This window comes from Engraulis encrasicolus, chromosome 20 (assembly GCF_034702125.1).
Source record: "Engraulis encrasicolus isolate BLACKSEA-1 chromosome 20, IST_EnEncr_1.0, whole genome shotgun sequence".
Classification (NCBI taxonomy): domain Eukaryota; kingdom Metazoa; phylum Chordata; class Actinopteri; order Clupeiformes; family Engraulidae; genus Engraulis; species Engraulis encrasicolus.
Genome location: NC_085876.1, coordinates 4006864 through 4024363, shown reverse-complemented (window position 1 = coordinate 4024363; position 17500 = coordinate 4006864). Strand labels below are relative to the sequence as shown.

The window sequence follows — 17500 nt, the reverse complement described above, 5'->3', positions numbered from 1 at the left end:
TCCAATTGTGCTTGTGGCATTGTACCAGTAAGTAATACATCGTGATGACATCACTGACAACAGCATTATATTTCAATATCTCGCAAAAGCTCAATTGTGAAGTCATTTTCCCATTTGCAAACTGGTTGGTGAATGAAGAATAGTCCCCCAAAAATTGTTGTGGCTAGCCTGGCAACGGGAAAACTTAATTGTTTTCTCCACAGAGGCTGGGCATCAGCAAAACGTGAGGCCACAAGCACAAGTGGAGGACGCAAGGTTGCATATTGGAAAGCACACAAGGCCACAAGCACAAGTCGAGGACGGGAGTGCACATATTTTAAAACAAGTATGCTTCTTACTTCCATTCAATAACCTGGTAAAATTGACCCTAGGTCTGTGCGTAGTCTCCACGATTGTAATGTTCACTGTATCACTTCATGAAATCGTATTTTGCATTTTGTATTTTACAGACAACTGCTGTTTGTGTACAAGTAGTTGGGTGTGATGAACTAACTTGGACATAGAATCACATTTTCCCCAGTCATTACAAACCACCACAAGACCAGGAAGACAAGGCTTGAACAGCCATGGGATGATATTTGGAGGATGAAAAAATTAACAAACTATACAATTCAAAATATATGAGTACGGAGTCAAGTCAAGAGCTACAAAACTGTATCTTGTATTTGGATTGATTTTTTATTTATATGAAAAAACAAAGATTTATTTTAAACGCACTTTACTTTAATAACATTTAAACAAATTGTTTTCTTTATGTACATAACAGAAACTACTTCTGTACAAAATATATAAATTAGCTATTCACAATAAGTGCACAACGCTACTTGTGTATACTGTCACTCACAATAACAGTTTTTGATGGTGCAAGTTAAGGCTCAACAGATACTCTCTTATCAATTAAAGAACATGCATGTAGCCCAACAGAACCACTCTTTACTTACAAGGACATGTATGTAACCAAACATCTCTCTCATTGAAAGTACATGAATATCACCCAACAGTTCAACACACAATGGACAAGATCTTCATACAACAGACCATAGGACATGTGTGAGACAAAGCGCATTCTATCTTAGTACTCTAAGGAACATGTTGAGAAAGTCAAACATAAGAGCTCTCTGATAAGGACATGCCCTCCTCATGTACAGTGTATGGTAGCGGGTAAAACCACATCATCCCATCCATCAAAGAAACACATCTCAGCCTTAAAAGAACATGTCTAGTGAGTCGAAGTCTGTGTTCTCCACTTCTTTCTCCGCCCCTACGCTGGTATCAAAGATGACACCATCCAGAAAGTCATCAATATTTGTGAAGTCACTACTACCACCCCCTCCTCCCGCCGGGGCCCCTGTGGCTGCCATGTGGGGGCCCCTAGCCACGTTGTGGAGTCTCTCCGGGACCCCCATGAGGGCATCCAGCCCTCCTCCCCCTCCCCCGGCCAGCATTTCCAGAATCTCCGTTCCATCAGAGGAGGCAGGAGAAGGGGTGGTGGTGCTGGCTGCAGGTGGCGACAGCAGGTGGGTTGAGCCTGTGGGGCTGGTGTCTATGGAGGAGTTACCCATCACACTGGGCGGGGCACTGTGGCACTGGGAGGCACCGCCCCCTCTTTGCTGCATCATGCGGTCCAGTTTGGCCAGTTGTTTCTTCTTGGCTTTGAGCTTCTTCAGGAGTTTGAGACGCATGGCTGCAGATTTGCTGTCCTCCTGGCCACCAGGGGGTGAGGTCTTTTCTCCCATCAGCCTCGCTCCCGTTGGCAGTGATCCCGGCTTCTTCCCGCCTACCAGTGCTGCCAGACCAGTCAGGGGTGGCGACGAAGAAGATTTGGCAGCCATCTTGCCGAGAGAGGCATTGGGTTTGGGAGCTGGAGCATGAGAGGGTAGGCTGGGGTGGGGCATGGCCACCGACGGCCTTGAGACTGGTTGCCTGGAGACAAAACCGTTCAGTAGAGCTGTGGGTCCGGTTGCTGCCGACGAGGAGGCAGCGGTTGCCCCAGACAATGGCAACTCGTCCCCAGGCACGCTAGGCTGGTGGAACTTGAAGCCGCTGAACATGTGGGGTCGAGAAGACGTCGGCTGCAGTGTGACCTTGGGCAAGGTCGGCACCTTAGAGCTCTCCTCTTTCTCCTTGGACACTGTGACACTGGGCTGCAGCTTCTGCTGCTGTATGGTCGATGGTTGGTTTGGTGGGGGAGAGGGCTTAGATTTGTGGGACACGCTAGACAAGGAAGAGGCTGGGGAAGGAGTGGGTGCGGGAGAGATGGGGGGCTGCAATGTGGATGTGTCCACCGCAGCAGACTTGGGGACAGTCATTTGGGAATGGGGCTTCACAATAGAGGGCAGGATAAGGTCAGACTCATCTGCCTCGTCCTCCGTTTCATTTTGTTCAGCAAAGTCCATCTCCGTGTCCAGGTTCAATGGGATCTCTGTGTCCTCGGCCGACCAGCTGTCTGTTGGTGCTGCTTGGGCGGGGCTTTGCAAGCTGTCTCTAGTTGTCATTGGAGGAACTGACATTAATTTGGTAGGTTGTGAGAGAGGGGTTTGAAGACCTGGTGTTTCAACAGCACTGGCCTCAGTCATTGAGGGTAGCGGCATCAAATTCTCTGAAAAGGTAGGGTATTCTAGCGACTGCAGAATTTTCTTTGGGTCTGAGGCTGTGGAGAGGCATGGCGGCAAGGCAGTCAATGATGCTGTTGGGGGTGTTGGGTTCTGGGATGCCATTACATTTAGATTCTGTACGACTGGGTTTGCCGACTCTGGTGGGTGCTCAGGCTCTGCGTCCGTCGGAGGCGCCATTTCTATGTCCAGGTTCAGGGTGATAATGGTGTCGAGTGGCAAGGTGTCCATTGTGGTTTGGTCATATTGATTTTGGATTGTACTGATTGTTGGTACTGGTTGCAGTAGTGGGTTGTGCGTGTCAGCGTTTTGTGCTGACGGGGTGTGTAGTGGCTTCAGAGGTGGGTTTTGCTGATGAGAGTTATGAACCAGCTGAGTTTGTTCTGGTGGCTGTACTGAGTTTTGCACTGGTAATATTTGTGATGGGGGCTGCACTTTATTTTGAATTGGCAGGGGTTGGGGGGCTAGCAGTGGTTGCAGTGAAGGCATTGGTGGCTTTATATTCCCAGCCCCCGTCTTTTCAGGAGTGTGCATTGCTTGTGCCGGCTGTGTCTCTGTTGGCGTTTGTATCTGTGTGTCTGGCAGACTCCTCGCGTCCATTGTCACAGTAGGATTCTGCACAGCTGTGGGCTTTGCGGTTTCTTTGTGCATGGAGGGTGCAGTTTGCACTTCAGGTTTGTGCATACCCAGCGATTCTGGAGTAAGTTTAATAAGAAGCGGCCCTTGCTTTGCAGGACTCTGAGCCGTAGGTTCGACCAAAGACAGATGGATGCTGGGTGGAGTGTCACGAACTTTGCCTTGCTTCGCGGGTGGCTTTTGCTGAACTGGGCCTTGCTTCACAGGTGGTGTTTGAGGTAGAGGCTTTGAGCCAGGAGCTGTTGCTGATAGTGAAGGTGCATTTGGAGGGCTTACTTTAGTTGACTTGGGTGGTCTTGGATTGCGTATTGTTACTTTTGAAGCCGTTGGGGTTGATGTTGGGATGACGATGGGTGACTTGGGCTTGGGTGTTGTTGGCGAGAGTAGGGCTACTTTTTGTTTTTGTAACGAGGTGAGGGATACCTCCGTGATTGTCGTTGGGGGGTTGTGTGCATCCCTGTCTTTCGCCAGCATCTGTAACAGAATTTTGTTCTGCTGCAATGGGCTCAGCATAACTACACATTTAGACGCCTGCCTGTTTGGGGTTTTCAGGCCAGCGTCTGTGGTTTCTTGAGAGGAGTGCTGTGAAGGGGGTTGCTGCTGCAAAGTGCCAGTGGAGTTCTGCCGATTCAGGGTTCTACCTGGCATCGGTTTAACCACTACTGGGCTGATCATCGGCCCACTGGGCAACGGCGTGTTCTGCTCTAAATTTGGACTTTGTCCAGATCCAACACCAGCATCCGCGGTGGTGTGTGTGTGATCCGCTGGGATGAGCACGGTGTTACTATGGCTTGCCAGGGTCTGTGCCGACAAACTCAGGGACCTGAGACAGACGACGGGCTTCTTGGGGGCTTGTTTGTGGGGTGTGACTTTCCTGGTGCTGCACTGGGCAGTTTCCTGTCCAAGCTCCACCCCTCCCTGTTCACCGTCTTTCGTGTCCTGTTCATGCTTCTTCTCCTCCTCCTCCTCTTCTTGCTCTCGTTTCACCTCCAGCCTTCTGCTGCGTCTCACTAAGTGTGGACTGGAGGGTGCGACTACTTGGCCTTCCTCGGACCCACCTCTTGGTTGTCTTGTGTTGTCACCTTTAGACACACCTCTTGCCACCGCAGCAGAGTTCTGAAGAGCCGTCCAGGCGCCACCCCTGGCCTTCCCCGAAGGCGTTTCCGTAGTGAGGGAGACAATGTCATTATGAGAAAGTCCTTCAAACGTCTCCAGCAGTGTAGTACTCCCTATGGAGGTGTCCATGGCACTGGCGTTGGGGTCACCTGGCCTAAGGGCCTCCGCAAATGTGTCCTCGTGGGGGTACGATAGAGAGAAGTCGTCTGAGGGCAGTGTTTCTCCCATTCTCTCTTCCACTGTGCCGTGCAAGGACAAGAGGGATAAGTCCTTAGTCGGTTGGTCTTGCGATGCAGGGACTTTGTTCTGTGGGTCTCTGTTCTGCAACAAAGATGCCTTATTCTCAGTGTTACCTGATGAGGAGGCAGTTTCTACAGAGTGACAGGCTGAGGATAAGGGGTTTAATTCCTGTTCGTGCCCGGCTGGTAACAAGGGAGCTTTCTTCAACGTCTGACTGTCACATAATGAGATGACTTCATCTTCCATGGGACTATCGGATGACAACGGAACATTAAAAGCCTCCTCAACAGGCACGTCTGCTGCCTCTTCCGATGTGCGTCTCGATAGCGACAAGGCTTCTTGAACCAATAACAAAGGTGTATGATCATCCTCATCTTCTGTTTCATGGCCTGCCAACAAGGAAGCTTCTTTAACTGTTAAACCTGCATCAGATGTGATTCCATCTTCCACGGTGTGTCTCGATAGCAACGAGGCTGGTTTAACCCCTGCCTGGCTGGAGAGCGATGAGGGCGTGGCTCTTTGTGGTTTGGAGAGTAGAACTGACGAGGGCGGCTCTTCTTCTGTCTGACTGTCCAGTGAGGAGGACACCTTCTGATCTCTACGCCGCCTTGCTGTCACAGGTGCTTTGGCCGACTTCCGTGCTGCGGGTTTAGGTGGGTCTTTTGGCTCAACCTCCCAGAAGACAAGGTGGATGTCCTTGGCACGGATGTCCAGCTTTGGGTGAGGTGTGCCCCTTACGTCTGTAAAGTCTCGATATGCTCTCCAGGACCCTAGACAGAAATAAAGAAAAAATATATAAAAATTTTAAAGAGTGGGGTTAGCAAGTTGTAATATTGTTTTGCCAACGACCTCTGCACCTTTTTTCTTCTGTAGTGATTTAAATTGATGAGATTTTAAAATGGAGTCATCATATAACAGCCCGTTGCCCATTACGCCCAGTCAAACTCTTCTGACAGAACACAAATTGTGAGACTCATAAGGGAAAGGTCAGCTGGGCTCGGCGATATTAATAAAGTGACATTTAAGCGGCACTGAGCGGAGGGGAAAGTTTAATTCCAATCTGTGCCGACCGCTGCCAGGCTCGGTTGGTGGCTCTCGCCTGGTGGCATTCACTTCTTCACGGCAGCCTTTCTTGCGATCTGCCGCATGTCGCCCTGGGTGACATGCCAGCGTGTTTCTCCATAGTACAAAACAGTTGGTCTGCACAGTGTGCCTGTGCACCAACACCATAAGGTCCAGGGAGGGATCAAAACTGTACGTTTTCATTAAATTATGTTGTTGGAGTACCAGGGGTACCAAACGTATGATTGAAATGAATACAGGTAATACATTTGGAGCGTGCAGGGTGCAAACCAATCGTTTCCTATTGTCTGCAGCTATTCTTTAGCACCTGGGTCATTCCATGTCAATTCACATGATTCCCTAGAATCTCCCCAGGTGACCCTCTCTGATTAACCTGATATCTCACATACAGGTACCTTTTGATGTCAATTGAAAGAATATCAAGTATTAGCACCCCAACAGTTGCGGAGATGTAGCCCTCCAAAGTTTGGGTGCCATGCCCACTTTTCAAGCCTGTGAATTGCATACAAAATTTACAAGCAGATTTTGACACCTCTGGTTTTAGTTTGAAGGAAGATACAGGCCTAAAAATCACCATGACCCCTCAATATGACCCTGTCTACCAGATGATGTACTTACAAATGGCATGCCTTGATTATTTTTGGCTATATTAAGCCTTAAAAACTGAATTAGTGAAACGCGTGTTGAAGAGTCTTGCCACTTTGGGGTTCCAGATCTTGGAACCTATGCATGCTTTGGGAGTTCTAATTGATTTTCCATCATATTTGGGAACTGTACAGTGTATTCCAAAAAAAGTAGGACGCTCAGACTTTAAAAGATAAAATAGGAGGGACTCAAAAACAGCTTTGGGACAAAATGACCTTACGGTACCCTCTACTTCAGGCCTCAAATTAACCATGTGGGCACTTGATGACTGGAACGCCCTTTTAACCCCATGTACAGTAGCACTGCATCAAACTTTCAAGCTTGGAAAAACGTTGTTTTTCAAAGTTCTTCATATTAATCTTGGCCTTCAAAGTATGTGTTTTTCTCTATATCGTATCACAGTGTCTGTTTTGTCTGCTGCCATCTGCTGGTCTAAAAAAGTAACAACAGCGTAATGTAAAAAAACAAAAGGGGCTGGAAAATCTTGCCCATAATTAACCAATAAAGCACTGTAATTATTATACAGTATATTGCTATATAGTTATGATTTTAACAAGCATGATGAATATTTCTAGTTTAAATAATTTCCTAAGTGTGACTGATTAATGCTCAATCATGATGCCAGTCCCGACTCCCAAGATGGCCTCACCCTGCACTACATTTCTACCAGACGTGGGGGTGGGGGTGTCCTGGTAGAAATGTAATCATGATTGAGCATTCTGTATAATGCTCGTTAAAATCATAATTAATATATAGCAATATACTGTAGAATTAAAGTGCTTTATTGGTAGCCTAGCGAGCTTAACCCCTAGGGGCGTCTAGATTTCTCGGCTACTTTATTGGTAAATTATGGGCAAGACTTTCCAACCCCTTTTGTTTTCTTACATTACACTGTTGTTGCGTTTTTTGACCAGCAGATGGCAGCAGACAAACCAGACACTGTGATAAGACATAGACAAAAACATATACTTTGAAGGCCAAGATTAATATGAAGAACTTTGAAAAACAACGTTTTTCCAAGCTTGAATGTTTGATACAGTGCTACTGTACATGGGGTTAAAAGGGCGTTCCAGTCATCAAGTGCCCACATGGTTAATTTGAGGCCTGAAGTAGAGGGTACCGTAAGGTCATTTTGTCCAAAAGCTGTTTTTGATTCCCTCCTATTCCATCATTAAAAGGCTGAGTGCCCTACTTTTTTTGGAATACACTGTACTGTTCCCAAATATGATGAAAAATCAATTATAACTCCCAAAGCATACATTGTTTCCAAGATCTGGAACCCCAAAGTGGCAAGACTCTTCAACATGCGTTTCACTAATTCAGTTTTTAAGGCTTAATATAGCCAAAAATAATCAAGGCATGCCATTTGTAAGTACATCATCTGGTAGACAGGGTCATATTGAGGGGTCATGGTGATTTTTAGGCCTGTATCTTCCTTCAAACTAAAACCAGAGGTGTCAAAATCTGCTTGTAAATTTTGTATGCAATTCACAGGCTTGAAAAGTGGGCATGGCACCCCAACTTTGGAGGGCTTCATCTCCGCAACCGTTAGACGTAGGGTGCTAATACTTGGTATTCTTTCAATTGACATCAAATGGTACCTGTATGTGAGATATTGGCTAAATCGGAGAGGGTCATGTGGGGAAGGCGTGTGAATTGACATGGAATGACCCACCTGTAGAAGTTAATTTGGATGTGCACCCACATCCAGCGACAAGCGTCTTTCTGCATGCCACACAAATGTTCTATAACTTACCATCTTGTTGTCGGCTCCATGACACAAAGATGTTCTCGGGTCGCCTGTGCTCAATCACCACCGTGGCGACATACGGGCCATCACTAGGGCCAAACGAACACGCCGTCACAACGTCCTCTGCCAGACCATCATCAAAGTGAACCGCAAACACCACAGGTAGACTAGGACAAGGAAAAAGACAAGCCACACACAAAAAAAACAATAGTTACATATTACTCTTGAAGACCATCCTTCTTTCTGAATTCCCCTCATATCCTTCATGTCTCTGCAGAACACATTTAGAATACATATTAGACTTCAGTTAAAACTGGGCATACTTTTAAGAACATATCTCTCAAGATTAGTTTCTCTCGCTCACTTCTTTCTCTTCAGAGGATAGAACAAAGTGAAGAAAGTGTGTTTTATATTGTTGGATAGATACTGTTGAGAGATGCACATTTTACATTGTTGGAGATGTACAGTGAATTGTTTAGATACACATTTTATGTTGCTGGAGAGGTAGTTTTGAGAGGCACATGCTGTTGTCCTTACCTCTCCTTCAGGATTTTCTTCTGCAGGTTGGTCTGGCAGCGGCTGCATGTGATCTGGACAGGGGCACTCAGAGGATGGAAGCCAGACAACAGATAGGCATGGACAGTCACAGTGTTGCTGCACCTGAGAGAGAGAGAGAGAGAGAGAGAGAGAGAGAGAGAGAGAGAGAGAGAGAGAGAGAGAGAGAGAGAGAGAGAGAGAGAGAGAGAGAGAGATTGATTTTTACATTTCATTTAAATATGGCCACAACTCACCAAATAAGACACTTCACTACCCAATCAATGGACTGACTGAAAGACAAACCAGTTCTCACTACAGGCCTAGCCATCACGGATGGTCAGAATGCAATCACACTGCACCCATCAAACAGCCCAACACTCTGACTACCCACCAAAGGGCACATTTATCTGTGCTACTCGTCACACTACCTTATTATAAACTAGAAACCTCCTTTCCACTTTGATCCGTGCCTAAAGAATGTCTTGCCTATCTAAGGTAGCAGCAGCCCAACCCCACTGTGGGGGCTGGGGGGGGTCAGCAAAGCCTTAGTACGGCACGTTTATGGCTGTGAAAATGGGGACATTGTACCCACCGGCTGTCAGAGCTGCAGCCGCATGCATAGCACTGGCTCTCCCAGGATACGGAGTGCTGGAACACATCCTTTGCCTGCTCGTCCTGATCCAGAAGCACAGGGAGTGATAGTGCAGGAGACGCCTCTGTACGACGAGTTAGCTCTGGAGGAGAGAGAGATAGACAGAGAGAGAGAGTTAGAGTGTGTGTGTGTGTATACTACATCTTTCTGATATTCTTGTTTACAATGTTCTTAAATGCCTTTAATACTGTTATATTCATGTTCTCTGTAAGCTTTGGTAATACTGACACTATACAAACAGGCATGCCACCAAATCAAACTTAAATTGAATAGAGAGAGAGAGAGAGAGAGAGAGAGAGAGAGAGAGAGAGAGAGAGAGAGAGAGAGAGAGAGAGAGAGAGAGAGAGAGAGAGAGGACAGAAAACAAGAGAGGGAGAGAGAGAGAGCAAGTGTGTGTGTGTGTGTGTGTGTGTGTGTGTGTGTGTGTGTGTGTGTGTGTGTGTGTGTGTGTGTGTGTGTGTGTGTGTGTGTGTACATGCATGTATGCGTGTGTTTGGATCACAAGTGGTGGAAATATTGATGGTGACAGACTCAGTAATGATGGAGTTGATGATGAGGAATCAGGCAGAAATGGTGCTAATGTTTGTGATTGTAATGTTGGCCATAATAGCAATAGTGACGCTGCTGCTGTTGTTGTTGTTAACTGTGATGACAATAAGGATGCAGATGCTGTGAAATGATGTAAAACTGGTGCTCATGACAGTGACAGCAGTGATGGTGACAATGATGATTGTGAGGCAGCTCATATTATGCTGGTTATGTAACTGGAGCCTGTACGAAGAAGCTGGTTTAGTAGTAAACTAGGGTTTGTTAACCAACAGGAAGTGGTAAACCTGTTAATAGATGTACCTGCAGGCATCATTTAGTGAAGAAAATTAGGACTCTAAGCTTTCCTATTAGATGATTTACCGCTACCACAAGGTTAACTTAGCTTTGTAGCATGGCGATTGTGAGGGTGCTGGTTTTATGCTGGTTATGCAACTGCTCACCGAGTCTGAGCTGAAGGGGCTTCTGAAGTAGCTGCAGAGCAGATGAGCGCAGCTCAGACAACTTCATCTCCACATCTCGAAGTAGGTCAGCTTCTAGAAAGGAAGAAAACAAGCATGAGCGGATAAAGACAGATAAAACAGTCGCTCAACATGGGAGAAGGCACGTCGAAGACGCTTAACAGTTTTGAGAAGCATGACATTTGCAAAACAAAATCAACATGCAATGAACTGAGAGTTCTGAGAGTATTATGCTTTCTGTAGTACTTGAAAGGGTTTAGGAATGCACCATCTTCATTGAGTTGTGAAACCAGGTCTCCGTAAAAAAAATAGTGGGGCTTTGGCTGGAATCTACCGGCATATGGGGGCCTTGTCATGGTAAAGTTTGGGAACCCGTGATGTAGAAGACGCTTAACAGTTTTGAGAAGCATGACATTTACAAAACAAATCAACATGCAATGAACTGAGACCGAGGGCTCTTTCATGTCTATGTTTGACCTTTTTTTTCCAAAGCAAATATCACTGGCGTATATATATACATGACTTGTCACATCATTCCCCTACTCACCCGTCTCCCGGTCGGGCTGGAGGGCGGCCGAGGCGCTGCGGTATCGGGAGCACAGCTCCATCACGTGCGGCTCTGTGCACTCCGCGCCTTTCCTCTTCCGTCCGCGTCTCCGCTTGTTGTCCCTCGGGGCGGCGAGGGCCCGGCACTGGCACAGGGCCACCAGCATAGCGTCCAGCCAGCTGGCATCACCGGTAGGGGACAATTTCTGATCGGCATTGGAGGAGGAGGAGGAGGACGACGACGACGGCTGGACTTTGGCAGCTGACAATGGCTCGGAGGACTGAAGACCAAACTTCATTCCATCTGCTTGTAACTTTCCTGCTAGTGCCCCCACCACGGAGGATGGATCAACGGACTGAAGATCAGAGTTTATACCATCTGTTTGCAACTTCGCCGACAGTCCCCCTACCACTGCGGATGGATCAGAGGACTTGAGATGAACCTTTATTCCATCTGCTGTCAACTTTTCAGTTGCTACTTCCCCCAGCAGAGAGGACTGGGAGTCAGCCATGCTCTTTAACAAGCTGTTGTCTGTGGCACTGTGGCATTCAGCTCTCGCTACAGTCTTCATCCCCGGGATCGCTGAGGTGGACGACAATGCCTCAGAGGGTTGGGGATGGCCCGGAGCATAGCTGCTGGAGGATTCGTCCGCTGCTGCTGCTGCTGCCGCCGTCACCACCACAGTCATCGCCGTCGTCGCTGCATTGGAGGGTTGGAGCTCATCTGTGTTCTTTGCCGCACGTCGCCGCGAGCCAGGGCATTCCTCTTCCATTGCCACAGCCGCTCCAGTTACTGTGGCGTACGGCCCAGAGGAGGAAGAGGAGGAGGACAAAGACGAGGACTCCAGATGATCGCTCACGCCCTTTAATGAGCCGCCGCCATGGGCAACGGGGCACTCCACCGCTGTCTCCGTTGTCGCGGTTACCCCCGAGGCCTCCTGCTGAGCTGGCTTGACGGGCGTCCGAATGTCAGAGCATAGCAGCTCGGGGCCAGAGGACGACGCACACGTGGCCAGTGTGTGAGAGTCCTCTCTTCTTCCTCCTCCTCCTCCTTCTGCGCTGCTGGTGCTGCCCGCTCCACTTGTCTCCATCTCCTCTCCGGACATGCACCCCTCCATCCTGCTAAAGCCATCGCCATGGCGATCATCACCACCACCATCATCATCATCATCATCATGTTTCCTAGGAGACGGCCCAGCCTCAATCATCATGCCGTCGTCTTCGCCATCATGAACGATGTGCGTCTCGCCCTCACCAAAACCGTTCTGCCTCCGCATGTTCTCTTTGGCAGTGGAACCGGTTATTCCTGCGGAACAAGTGTCCAACGAGGCGTCTGCGGTTCTGGTGTTGACATCAGAGCCGTTGAGATTGAGAGCGCAGGCTTCTTGTGTTCTGGGCCGCTTGGCAGGCGGGGTGAGGACGTCTGGGCATTCTGGGGAGGGGGGTGTGTGGTGGTCGGACAGGGGCTGGGCAGGGAGAGTGGTGGGGGAGGAGGAGGACAGACTTGCCAGCACCACATCCAGGGGCCTGCTAACCAGGGGAAATATACACTGCACATACAGAGAGAGAGAGAGAGAGAGAGAGAGAGAGAGAGAGAGAGAGAGAGAGAGAGAGAGAGAGAGAGAGAGAGAGAGAGAGATTTTTTTACCATCAACACTTTACATTTTCGGCATGCTACCAGCATGGGGTCATCTCAAAAGAAGTGCACAGGCTGAGTCACAAAAAATAAAGCATTACTAGAAATGGCCAGTAAATGTCAGTTAATAAGTACAGATTTTCATCTAAAAGAGCACAAAAGATTATTTGACTAATAATAATACATACGTTTTATATAGAGCTTTTCATGGCACTCAAATCCACCTCAATAATAATAATAATAATAATAATAATAATAATAATAATACATTACACTTAGCGGATGCTTTCATGTAACTGTATGGTTTACCATAAGGCTAGGGCAGAAGTGCATAAGAGTGTAAAGCTCATCATAGCTGTGAGGCTATGTGTGGCTTACCATAGGGCTGGGGCAGAGGCGTATGGTCTCGTGCAGGTTGATGGCATAGGTACGCAGTGTGACGGTCTGTCCCTTGGCCTCGCACCACGGGCATGTCTGGGGAGGAGCAGGGGGGTCCTGGGACTGAGAGCAAGAGAACAACATATGAATACACACAACAGCCACACAGTATATCTGCTTACTGGACACTCGTGTGATGGATGTATTTTTTATCTCAGACAGACACTCTAAAGGATCCCCAATAGTGTGAGAGAAAAAAACAAGGCATTTGAGCACTTATTCTTCTCTCACACTTAGTACACTCTGGGTTGCCTTCAGTTAGTCATGTCACACTAGTAAAATATAATGGTGTAGAACATACTTGAATTGAATAGAATAGAAAAGAGAAGAGAAAAAGATAAGCAGCTTAACTTGATTGAATAAAAAAGGGAAATATTTTAATTTAGTAACTTATAATAGGCCTACAATAATTTTACATATAAGTAGGCCTACGTAGCCTACACAGAGAAAGTAGCTGTTAGAAAAATAAAACTTCAGCCTTTACAAACTTGTGATTTCCATTGGCACAATATGTTCATCTTATGTTGTAGTACAATTTTCAGACATGTTTTTCAGGAATCAAATAAAATCGAGAACAATATAGCCTATTTTGGAGCTTTGCTTTGCACATGTGACAGCGGTCGGAGAGAACCGGGTGTTGAACTGACTTTTCCCAAATACCCCGCCCAGGCAGGGGCTGAACCTGTACCACCAGACCCGCCTCCAGTCATCGTGAAGCTGGGCACCATCCTTTACAACTGCCGCCGACGACTCCCGGAACTCATATCTAAACACAGATAAACACGTTACTATCAACATTAACGTTGTAACATCGTATTGCTAGCAGATTCATTCACCATAGGGTAAACAACAACACCATCAGGTAAAGGCGCTAACAGAGAGTAGGTGGAGATATGTTGAAACACGTTCTGACTGACAGGCCTGCTTAGCCAATCAAATGGCCGAAGGCTTGACAAGTCCCATAAGTGCAAACCCGCGTGGCGAACATATTTTGACATAGTGGCAAAATGAAAACACACATCTAAAACTCCCTGGGCGACTTTCAAGCGGTTCAAAGTAGCACAGTAGCATTTAAAAAAGCAGTGGGATTACCAGCATTCCCATCAAATGAATAGCACTTAACTCATGACCAAAGTACATAGCTGTATCCTGCTAACTAGTAGCATGTTGCTGGTGTATCGATGCCCAAATCAGTCACCAAAAAAATATGATTTTACGTTACCGGATCAAACCTTTACATTTTCACATATCCTTACATTCCCTCATTAATCGAGCTGCGTATCTAACCGAGAGACCAACATAGGCTGCACTTGCCAGACAGAGCAGAGATATCAGAACAGGCACGGGCTGTGGATGAGATGCATGCCGCGGAGACACACATGCCGCTCAAAGGCAAAACAATGAATGACTCTCCTTGCAACCGGATAAGTAAACGACACAACAATACCATTTTCTTTCACAAAGTATCCGATATTCGTCCCAAATTACCTTGGAAAGAATATTTGGTCCGGCAGGAGAAGCGTGTCGTGAGCTTCGCACAACAAACGTCGGACTTCCGGTCCTTCTTCTCCTGTCGCATTGCAGTGGGCAGAGGCGGGTTTAAATGGTGCAGCAACAGTGACACTCGCAGGGCTGGAGGAATATTTCCGACAGCTTCAAAACGCTGGAAGGAGGAGCAATTTATGAGCCATTTATTTATAATAATAATAATAATAATAATAATAATAATAATAATAATAATAACATCAACAGTGGCCTGCAATTGACGTTTATGATTCAGCTTTTCTTCATATAGACCTAACCAGAGAGAACAGCCTGTAGGAACTAACTGAAAATGTTTCTAAGGCTATGATGATGATGATGATGATGATGATGATGATTAGGCTGCCGTTATTAGGCATACTGTTGCTGTTATTCATATAAGTAGGCCTACTGTAGTAGCCTATTCCTTCATTTTTCTTTAGCCTATTTCACTTTTAATGTTTTAGCAATTGTTTTTCTTTGCCTCCTCCAAATCCCTAAATGTTTTATTCAGTAAAATGTACATTTTTCCTTTATTATTATTATTGTTGTCGTTGTTGTTGTTGTTGTTGTTGTTGTTGTTGTTGTTGTTGTTGTTGTTGTTGTTGTTGTTGTTGTTGTTGTTATTATTATTATTATTATTATTATTATATTGATTAATATTATTATTATTAGCCTATTATTGTTATTATAAAGCCTATAAGAAAATAAAAGACTGTCTGAAGATGTGTACTCCACTCTGTCCCCCACAGGGCCCTCGGACTGCATGGGATTAGGAGGAGTATAGCTTAAAAAAAAAAGTTCCTCTCTCCTTTCTGATTTATGGCAGACTCTTATCAGTGGGGTTTTAAATGTCACTGGGGATGGCTGCTGGCTTGGCATGTCTCTGATGGCGGCTGCCGGGGCGACGCAGTCTCAGAATGCGACTCTAGCCTACAAAAGAGACATGGGGAGAACTTATCCATTTCAAGCATCAGACAGAATCCTCCTCCATTCCCCCTCCCCAAATCCGCCTTCTCCCGCATGCCACCATTTTTCTCTCGTTTTCTCTGTTACCCCCCCCTCTCTCTCTATCTGTTCATCTCTCCCTTGGCTGTGCTCAAGATGCCATTTTGTTCTTTTGCTATCTAGTTTCCATGGCAGCCATACTGTGTGTGTGTGTGTGTGTGTGTGTGTGTGTGTTTGTGTGTGTGTGTGTGTGTGTGTGTGTGTGTGTGTGTGTGTGTGTGTGTGTGTGTGTGTGTGTGTGTGTGTGTGTGAGAGAGAGAGAGAGAGAGAGAGAGAGAGAGAGAGAGAGAGAGAGACAGAGAGAGACAGAGAGAGAGAGAGAGAGAGAGAAGGCAAGACAGAGTGATGGAGGAATAAAGGAGGAATGGTGGTAAAAATAAAAGGAAGAGACGAATAAGAAAGAGAGACCGATAAAGGAGAAAGATAAATAGAAAAGATGGTGAGTGTGATAGCATGGGTTGTCTTAGCATGAAATCTGAGCAGGCGTGCTCTGTCAGGGATTATATCGGAGATGTGAAATAGATTCGCCCCTCTCAGCGGGGGACTTCAAACGCTCGGTCCGCATCAATGCCAAGCTGTCTGTCTGTCTGTGATTCTGCCTGTCTGTCTGTGTTTCTGTCTGCCTGTCTGTCTGTCTGTTTGTCTCTCTATCTGTCTGTCTGTCTGTAAATCTGTCATCTCTGTCTGTCTGTCTGTCTGTAAATCTGTCATTTCTGTCTGTCTGTCTGTCTGTCTGTCTGTCTGTCTGTCTGTACATGGGTCAGTGAAGTTTCAGCAGTAGCACACGTCAGGACAGCGCAACGACAGCCAGTGCCACGATTGCATGCTTTTTTTTGTTTTGTTTTAGTAGACTTATCTAAGAAGCATATTCACTGCAGCATATCAATTGCTGTCATTTATGGGCTGTAGATGCTGTTACGCCACCTGACATCTGAGTCTCCAAAAAAGTATTTGACCCTGCCTGTCTGCACATGCCATCTCTGTCTGTGTGTTTGTCTCTCTACACATCTGTACTACATTTCCGTCTGTGTATTTATATTTGTCTATATTGGTCTAACGGCCTGTCGGTATGTGGGTAGATGACGTGACGTGTAAATTTTGCTGTCGCAGGCTCTTAAAATTAAGTAAATTCATGCTTTCAAAATTGTCAATGCTTTAAATGATTAAACTAATGTCGTTGTTGTGAAAAAGTAATGTGTAATAAACACAGAGCTTAGATAAGTATACTTAATTTTGAGTCAAATGTCACATTTGTCCTATGGTGTGACTGAGGCAAGCCTGGTTCTCCGTATTAAAACATTTTTAAATAAATAATCAAAGCTCAGTCATTTGTCTAAACAACCCTGGCATGTTTTTCAAGGTGTCTATTTTAGCAAGTGGCAATGCTTAATTTTTTTCCTGTTTTTCTGAGACCGTATGGACTTATGGAACTTTGTCGCAGAAAACAATGTCCTGTGGTGTGACATCATATTTTTGGTTAATTCTGTGGATAATTATCTATTGTTGAAGCTCCAGCGGTACATAAATTGTGACTTTAGACCCTTAAGAAGCCAATGGCAAGGGTGGATATTAGAATTTTCTCTCAGAGTTCTTCTGTCAATCAATTAGGCTATGTTTTGTTACCACAAGATGTATTAGTTTTGTAGTCCTTTGGTGTGACAGCCATAAAATACATTTTGACAATAGTGTATATTTTTCATATTTTTTTCTTAAATAGTTGTATGAAAATGCATCTTACTAAAGGTGAAATTGTATTTCAGTTGGCAACGACATGGCTTTAAATTAACTCAAAAGCTCAAAAGTCCTATGGTGTGATGGTAAAAGTCCTATGGTGTGATGGTAAAAGTCCTATGGTGTGACACTTTGGAGTATCACACCAAAGGACAAACAGGTCACACCAATGGACTAGATATTTGAGAAATAGCTTTTAAAACAACTGGTAGTACATTTTTTTTGTTTTGTTGTTTGACTAGATAAATATTGTGTATTCAAATTACTTATTCCTTTATTGGCCTTTGGAATTTATACTTTGATGCATTGTTGATGAATATTTGCTGTTAATTTTAGATACTG

The 17500-nt window shown here is 45.8% G+C and overlaps 2 protein-coding genes across 3 annotated transcripts in view; one reads left to right on the top strand and one right to left on the bottom strand.

Annotated features, from left to right (window-relative positions):
- Nucleotides 1-17500, top strand: part of csmd2 (CUB and Sushi multiple domains 2) — a 551148-nt gene that overhangs the window by 184826 nt on the left and 348822 nt on the right. The window lies entirely within an intron of this gene.
- Nucleotides 658-14445, bottom strand: uspl1 (ubiquitin specific peptidase like 1). Of its 2 annotated transcripts, XM_063185159.1 has the most exons (9): nucleotides 14387-14445; nucleotides 13546-13664; nucleotides 12839-12961; nucleotides 10826-12374; nucleotides 10261-10353; nucleotides 9212-9353; nucleotides 8620-8742; nucleotides 8089-8249; nucleotides 658-5374 (listed from the first exon to the last, which is right to left on the bottom strand). In XM_063185159.1, exons 2-9 carry the CDS (start codon nucleotides 13624-13626, stop codon nucleotides 1206-1208), a joined length of 6441 nt encoding a protein of 2146 aa, XP_063041229.1. In that variant the 5' UTR covers nucleotides 13627-13664; nucleotides 14387-14445; the 3' UTR covers nucleotides 658-1205. The 2 variants fall into 2 exon arrangements, with proteins under 2 accessions (XP_063041229.1, XP_063041230.1); XM_063185160.1 differs by lacking the exon at nucleotides 14387-14445 and having other exon boundaries at nucleotides 13546-14371.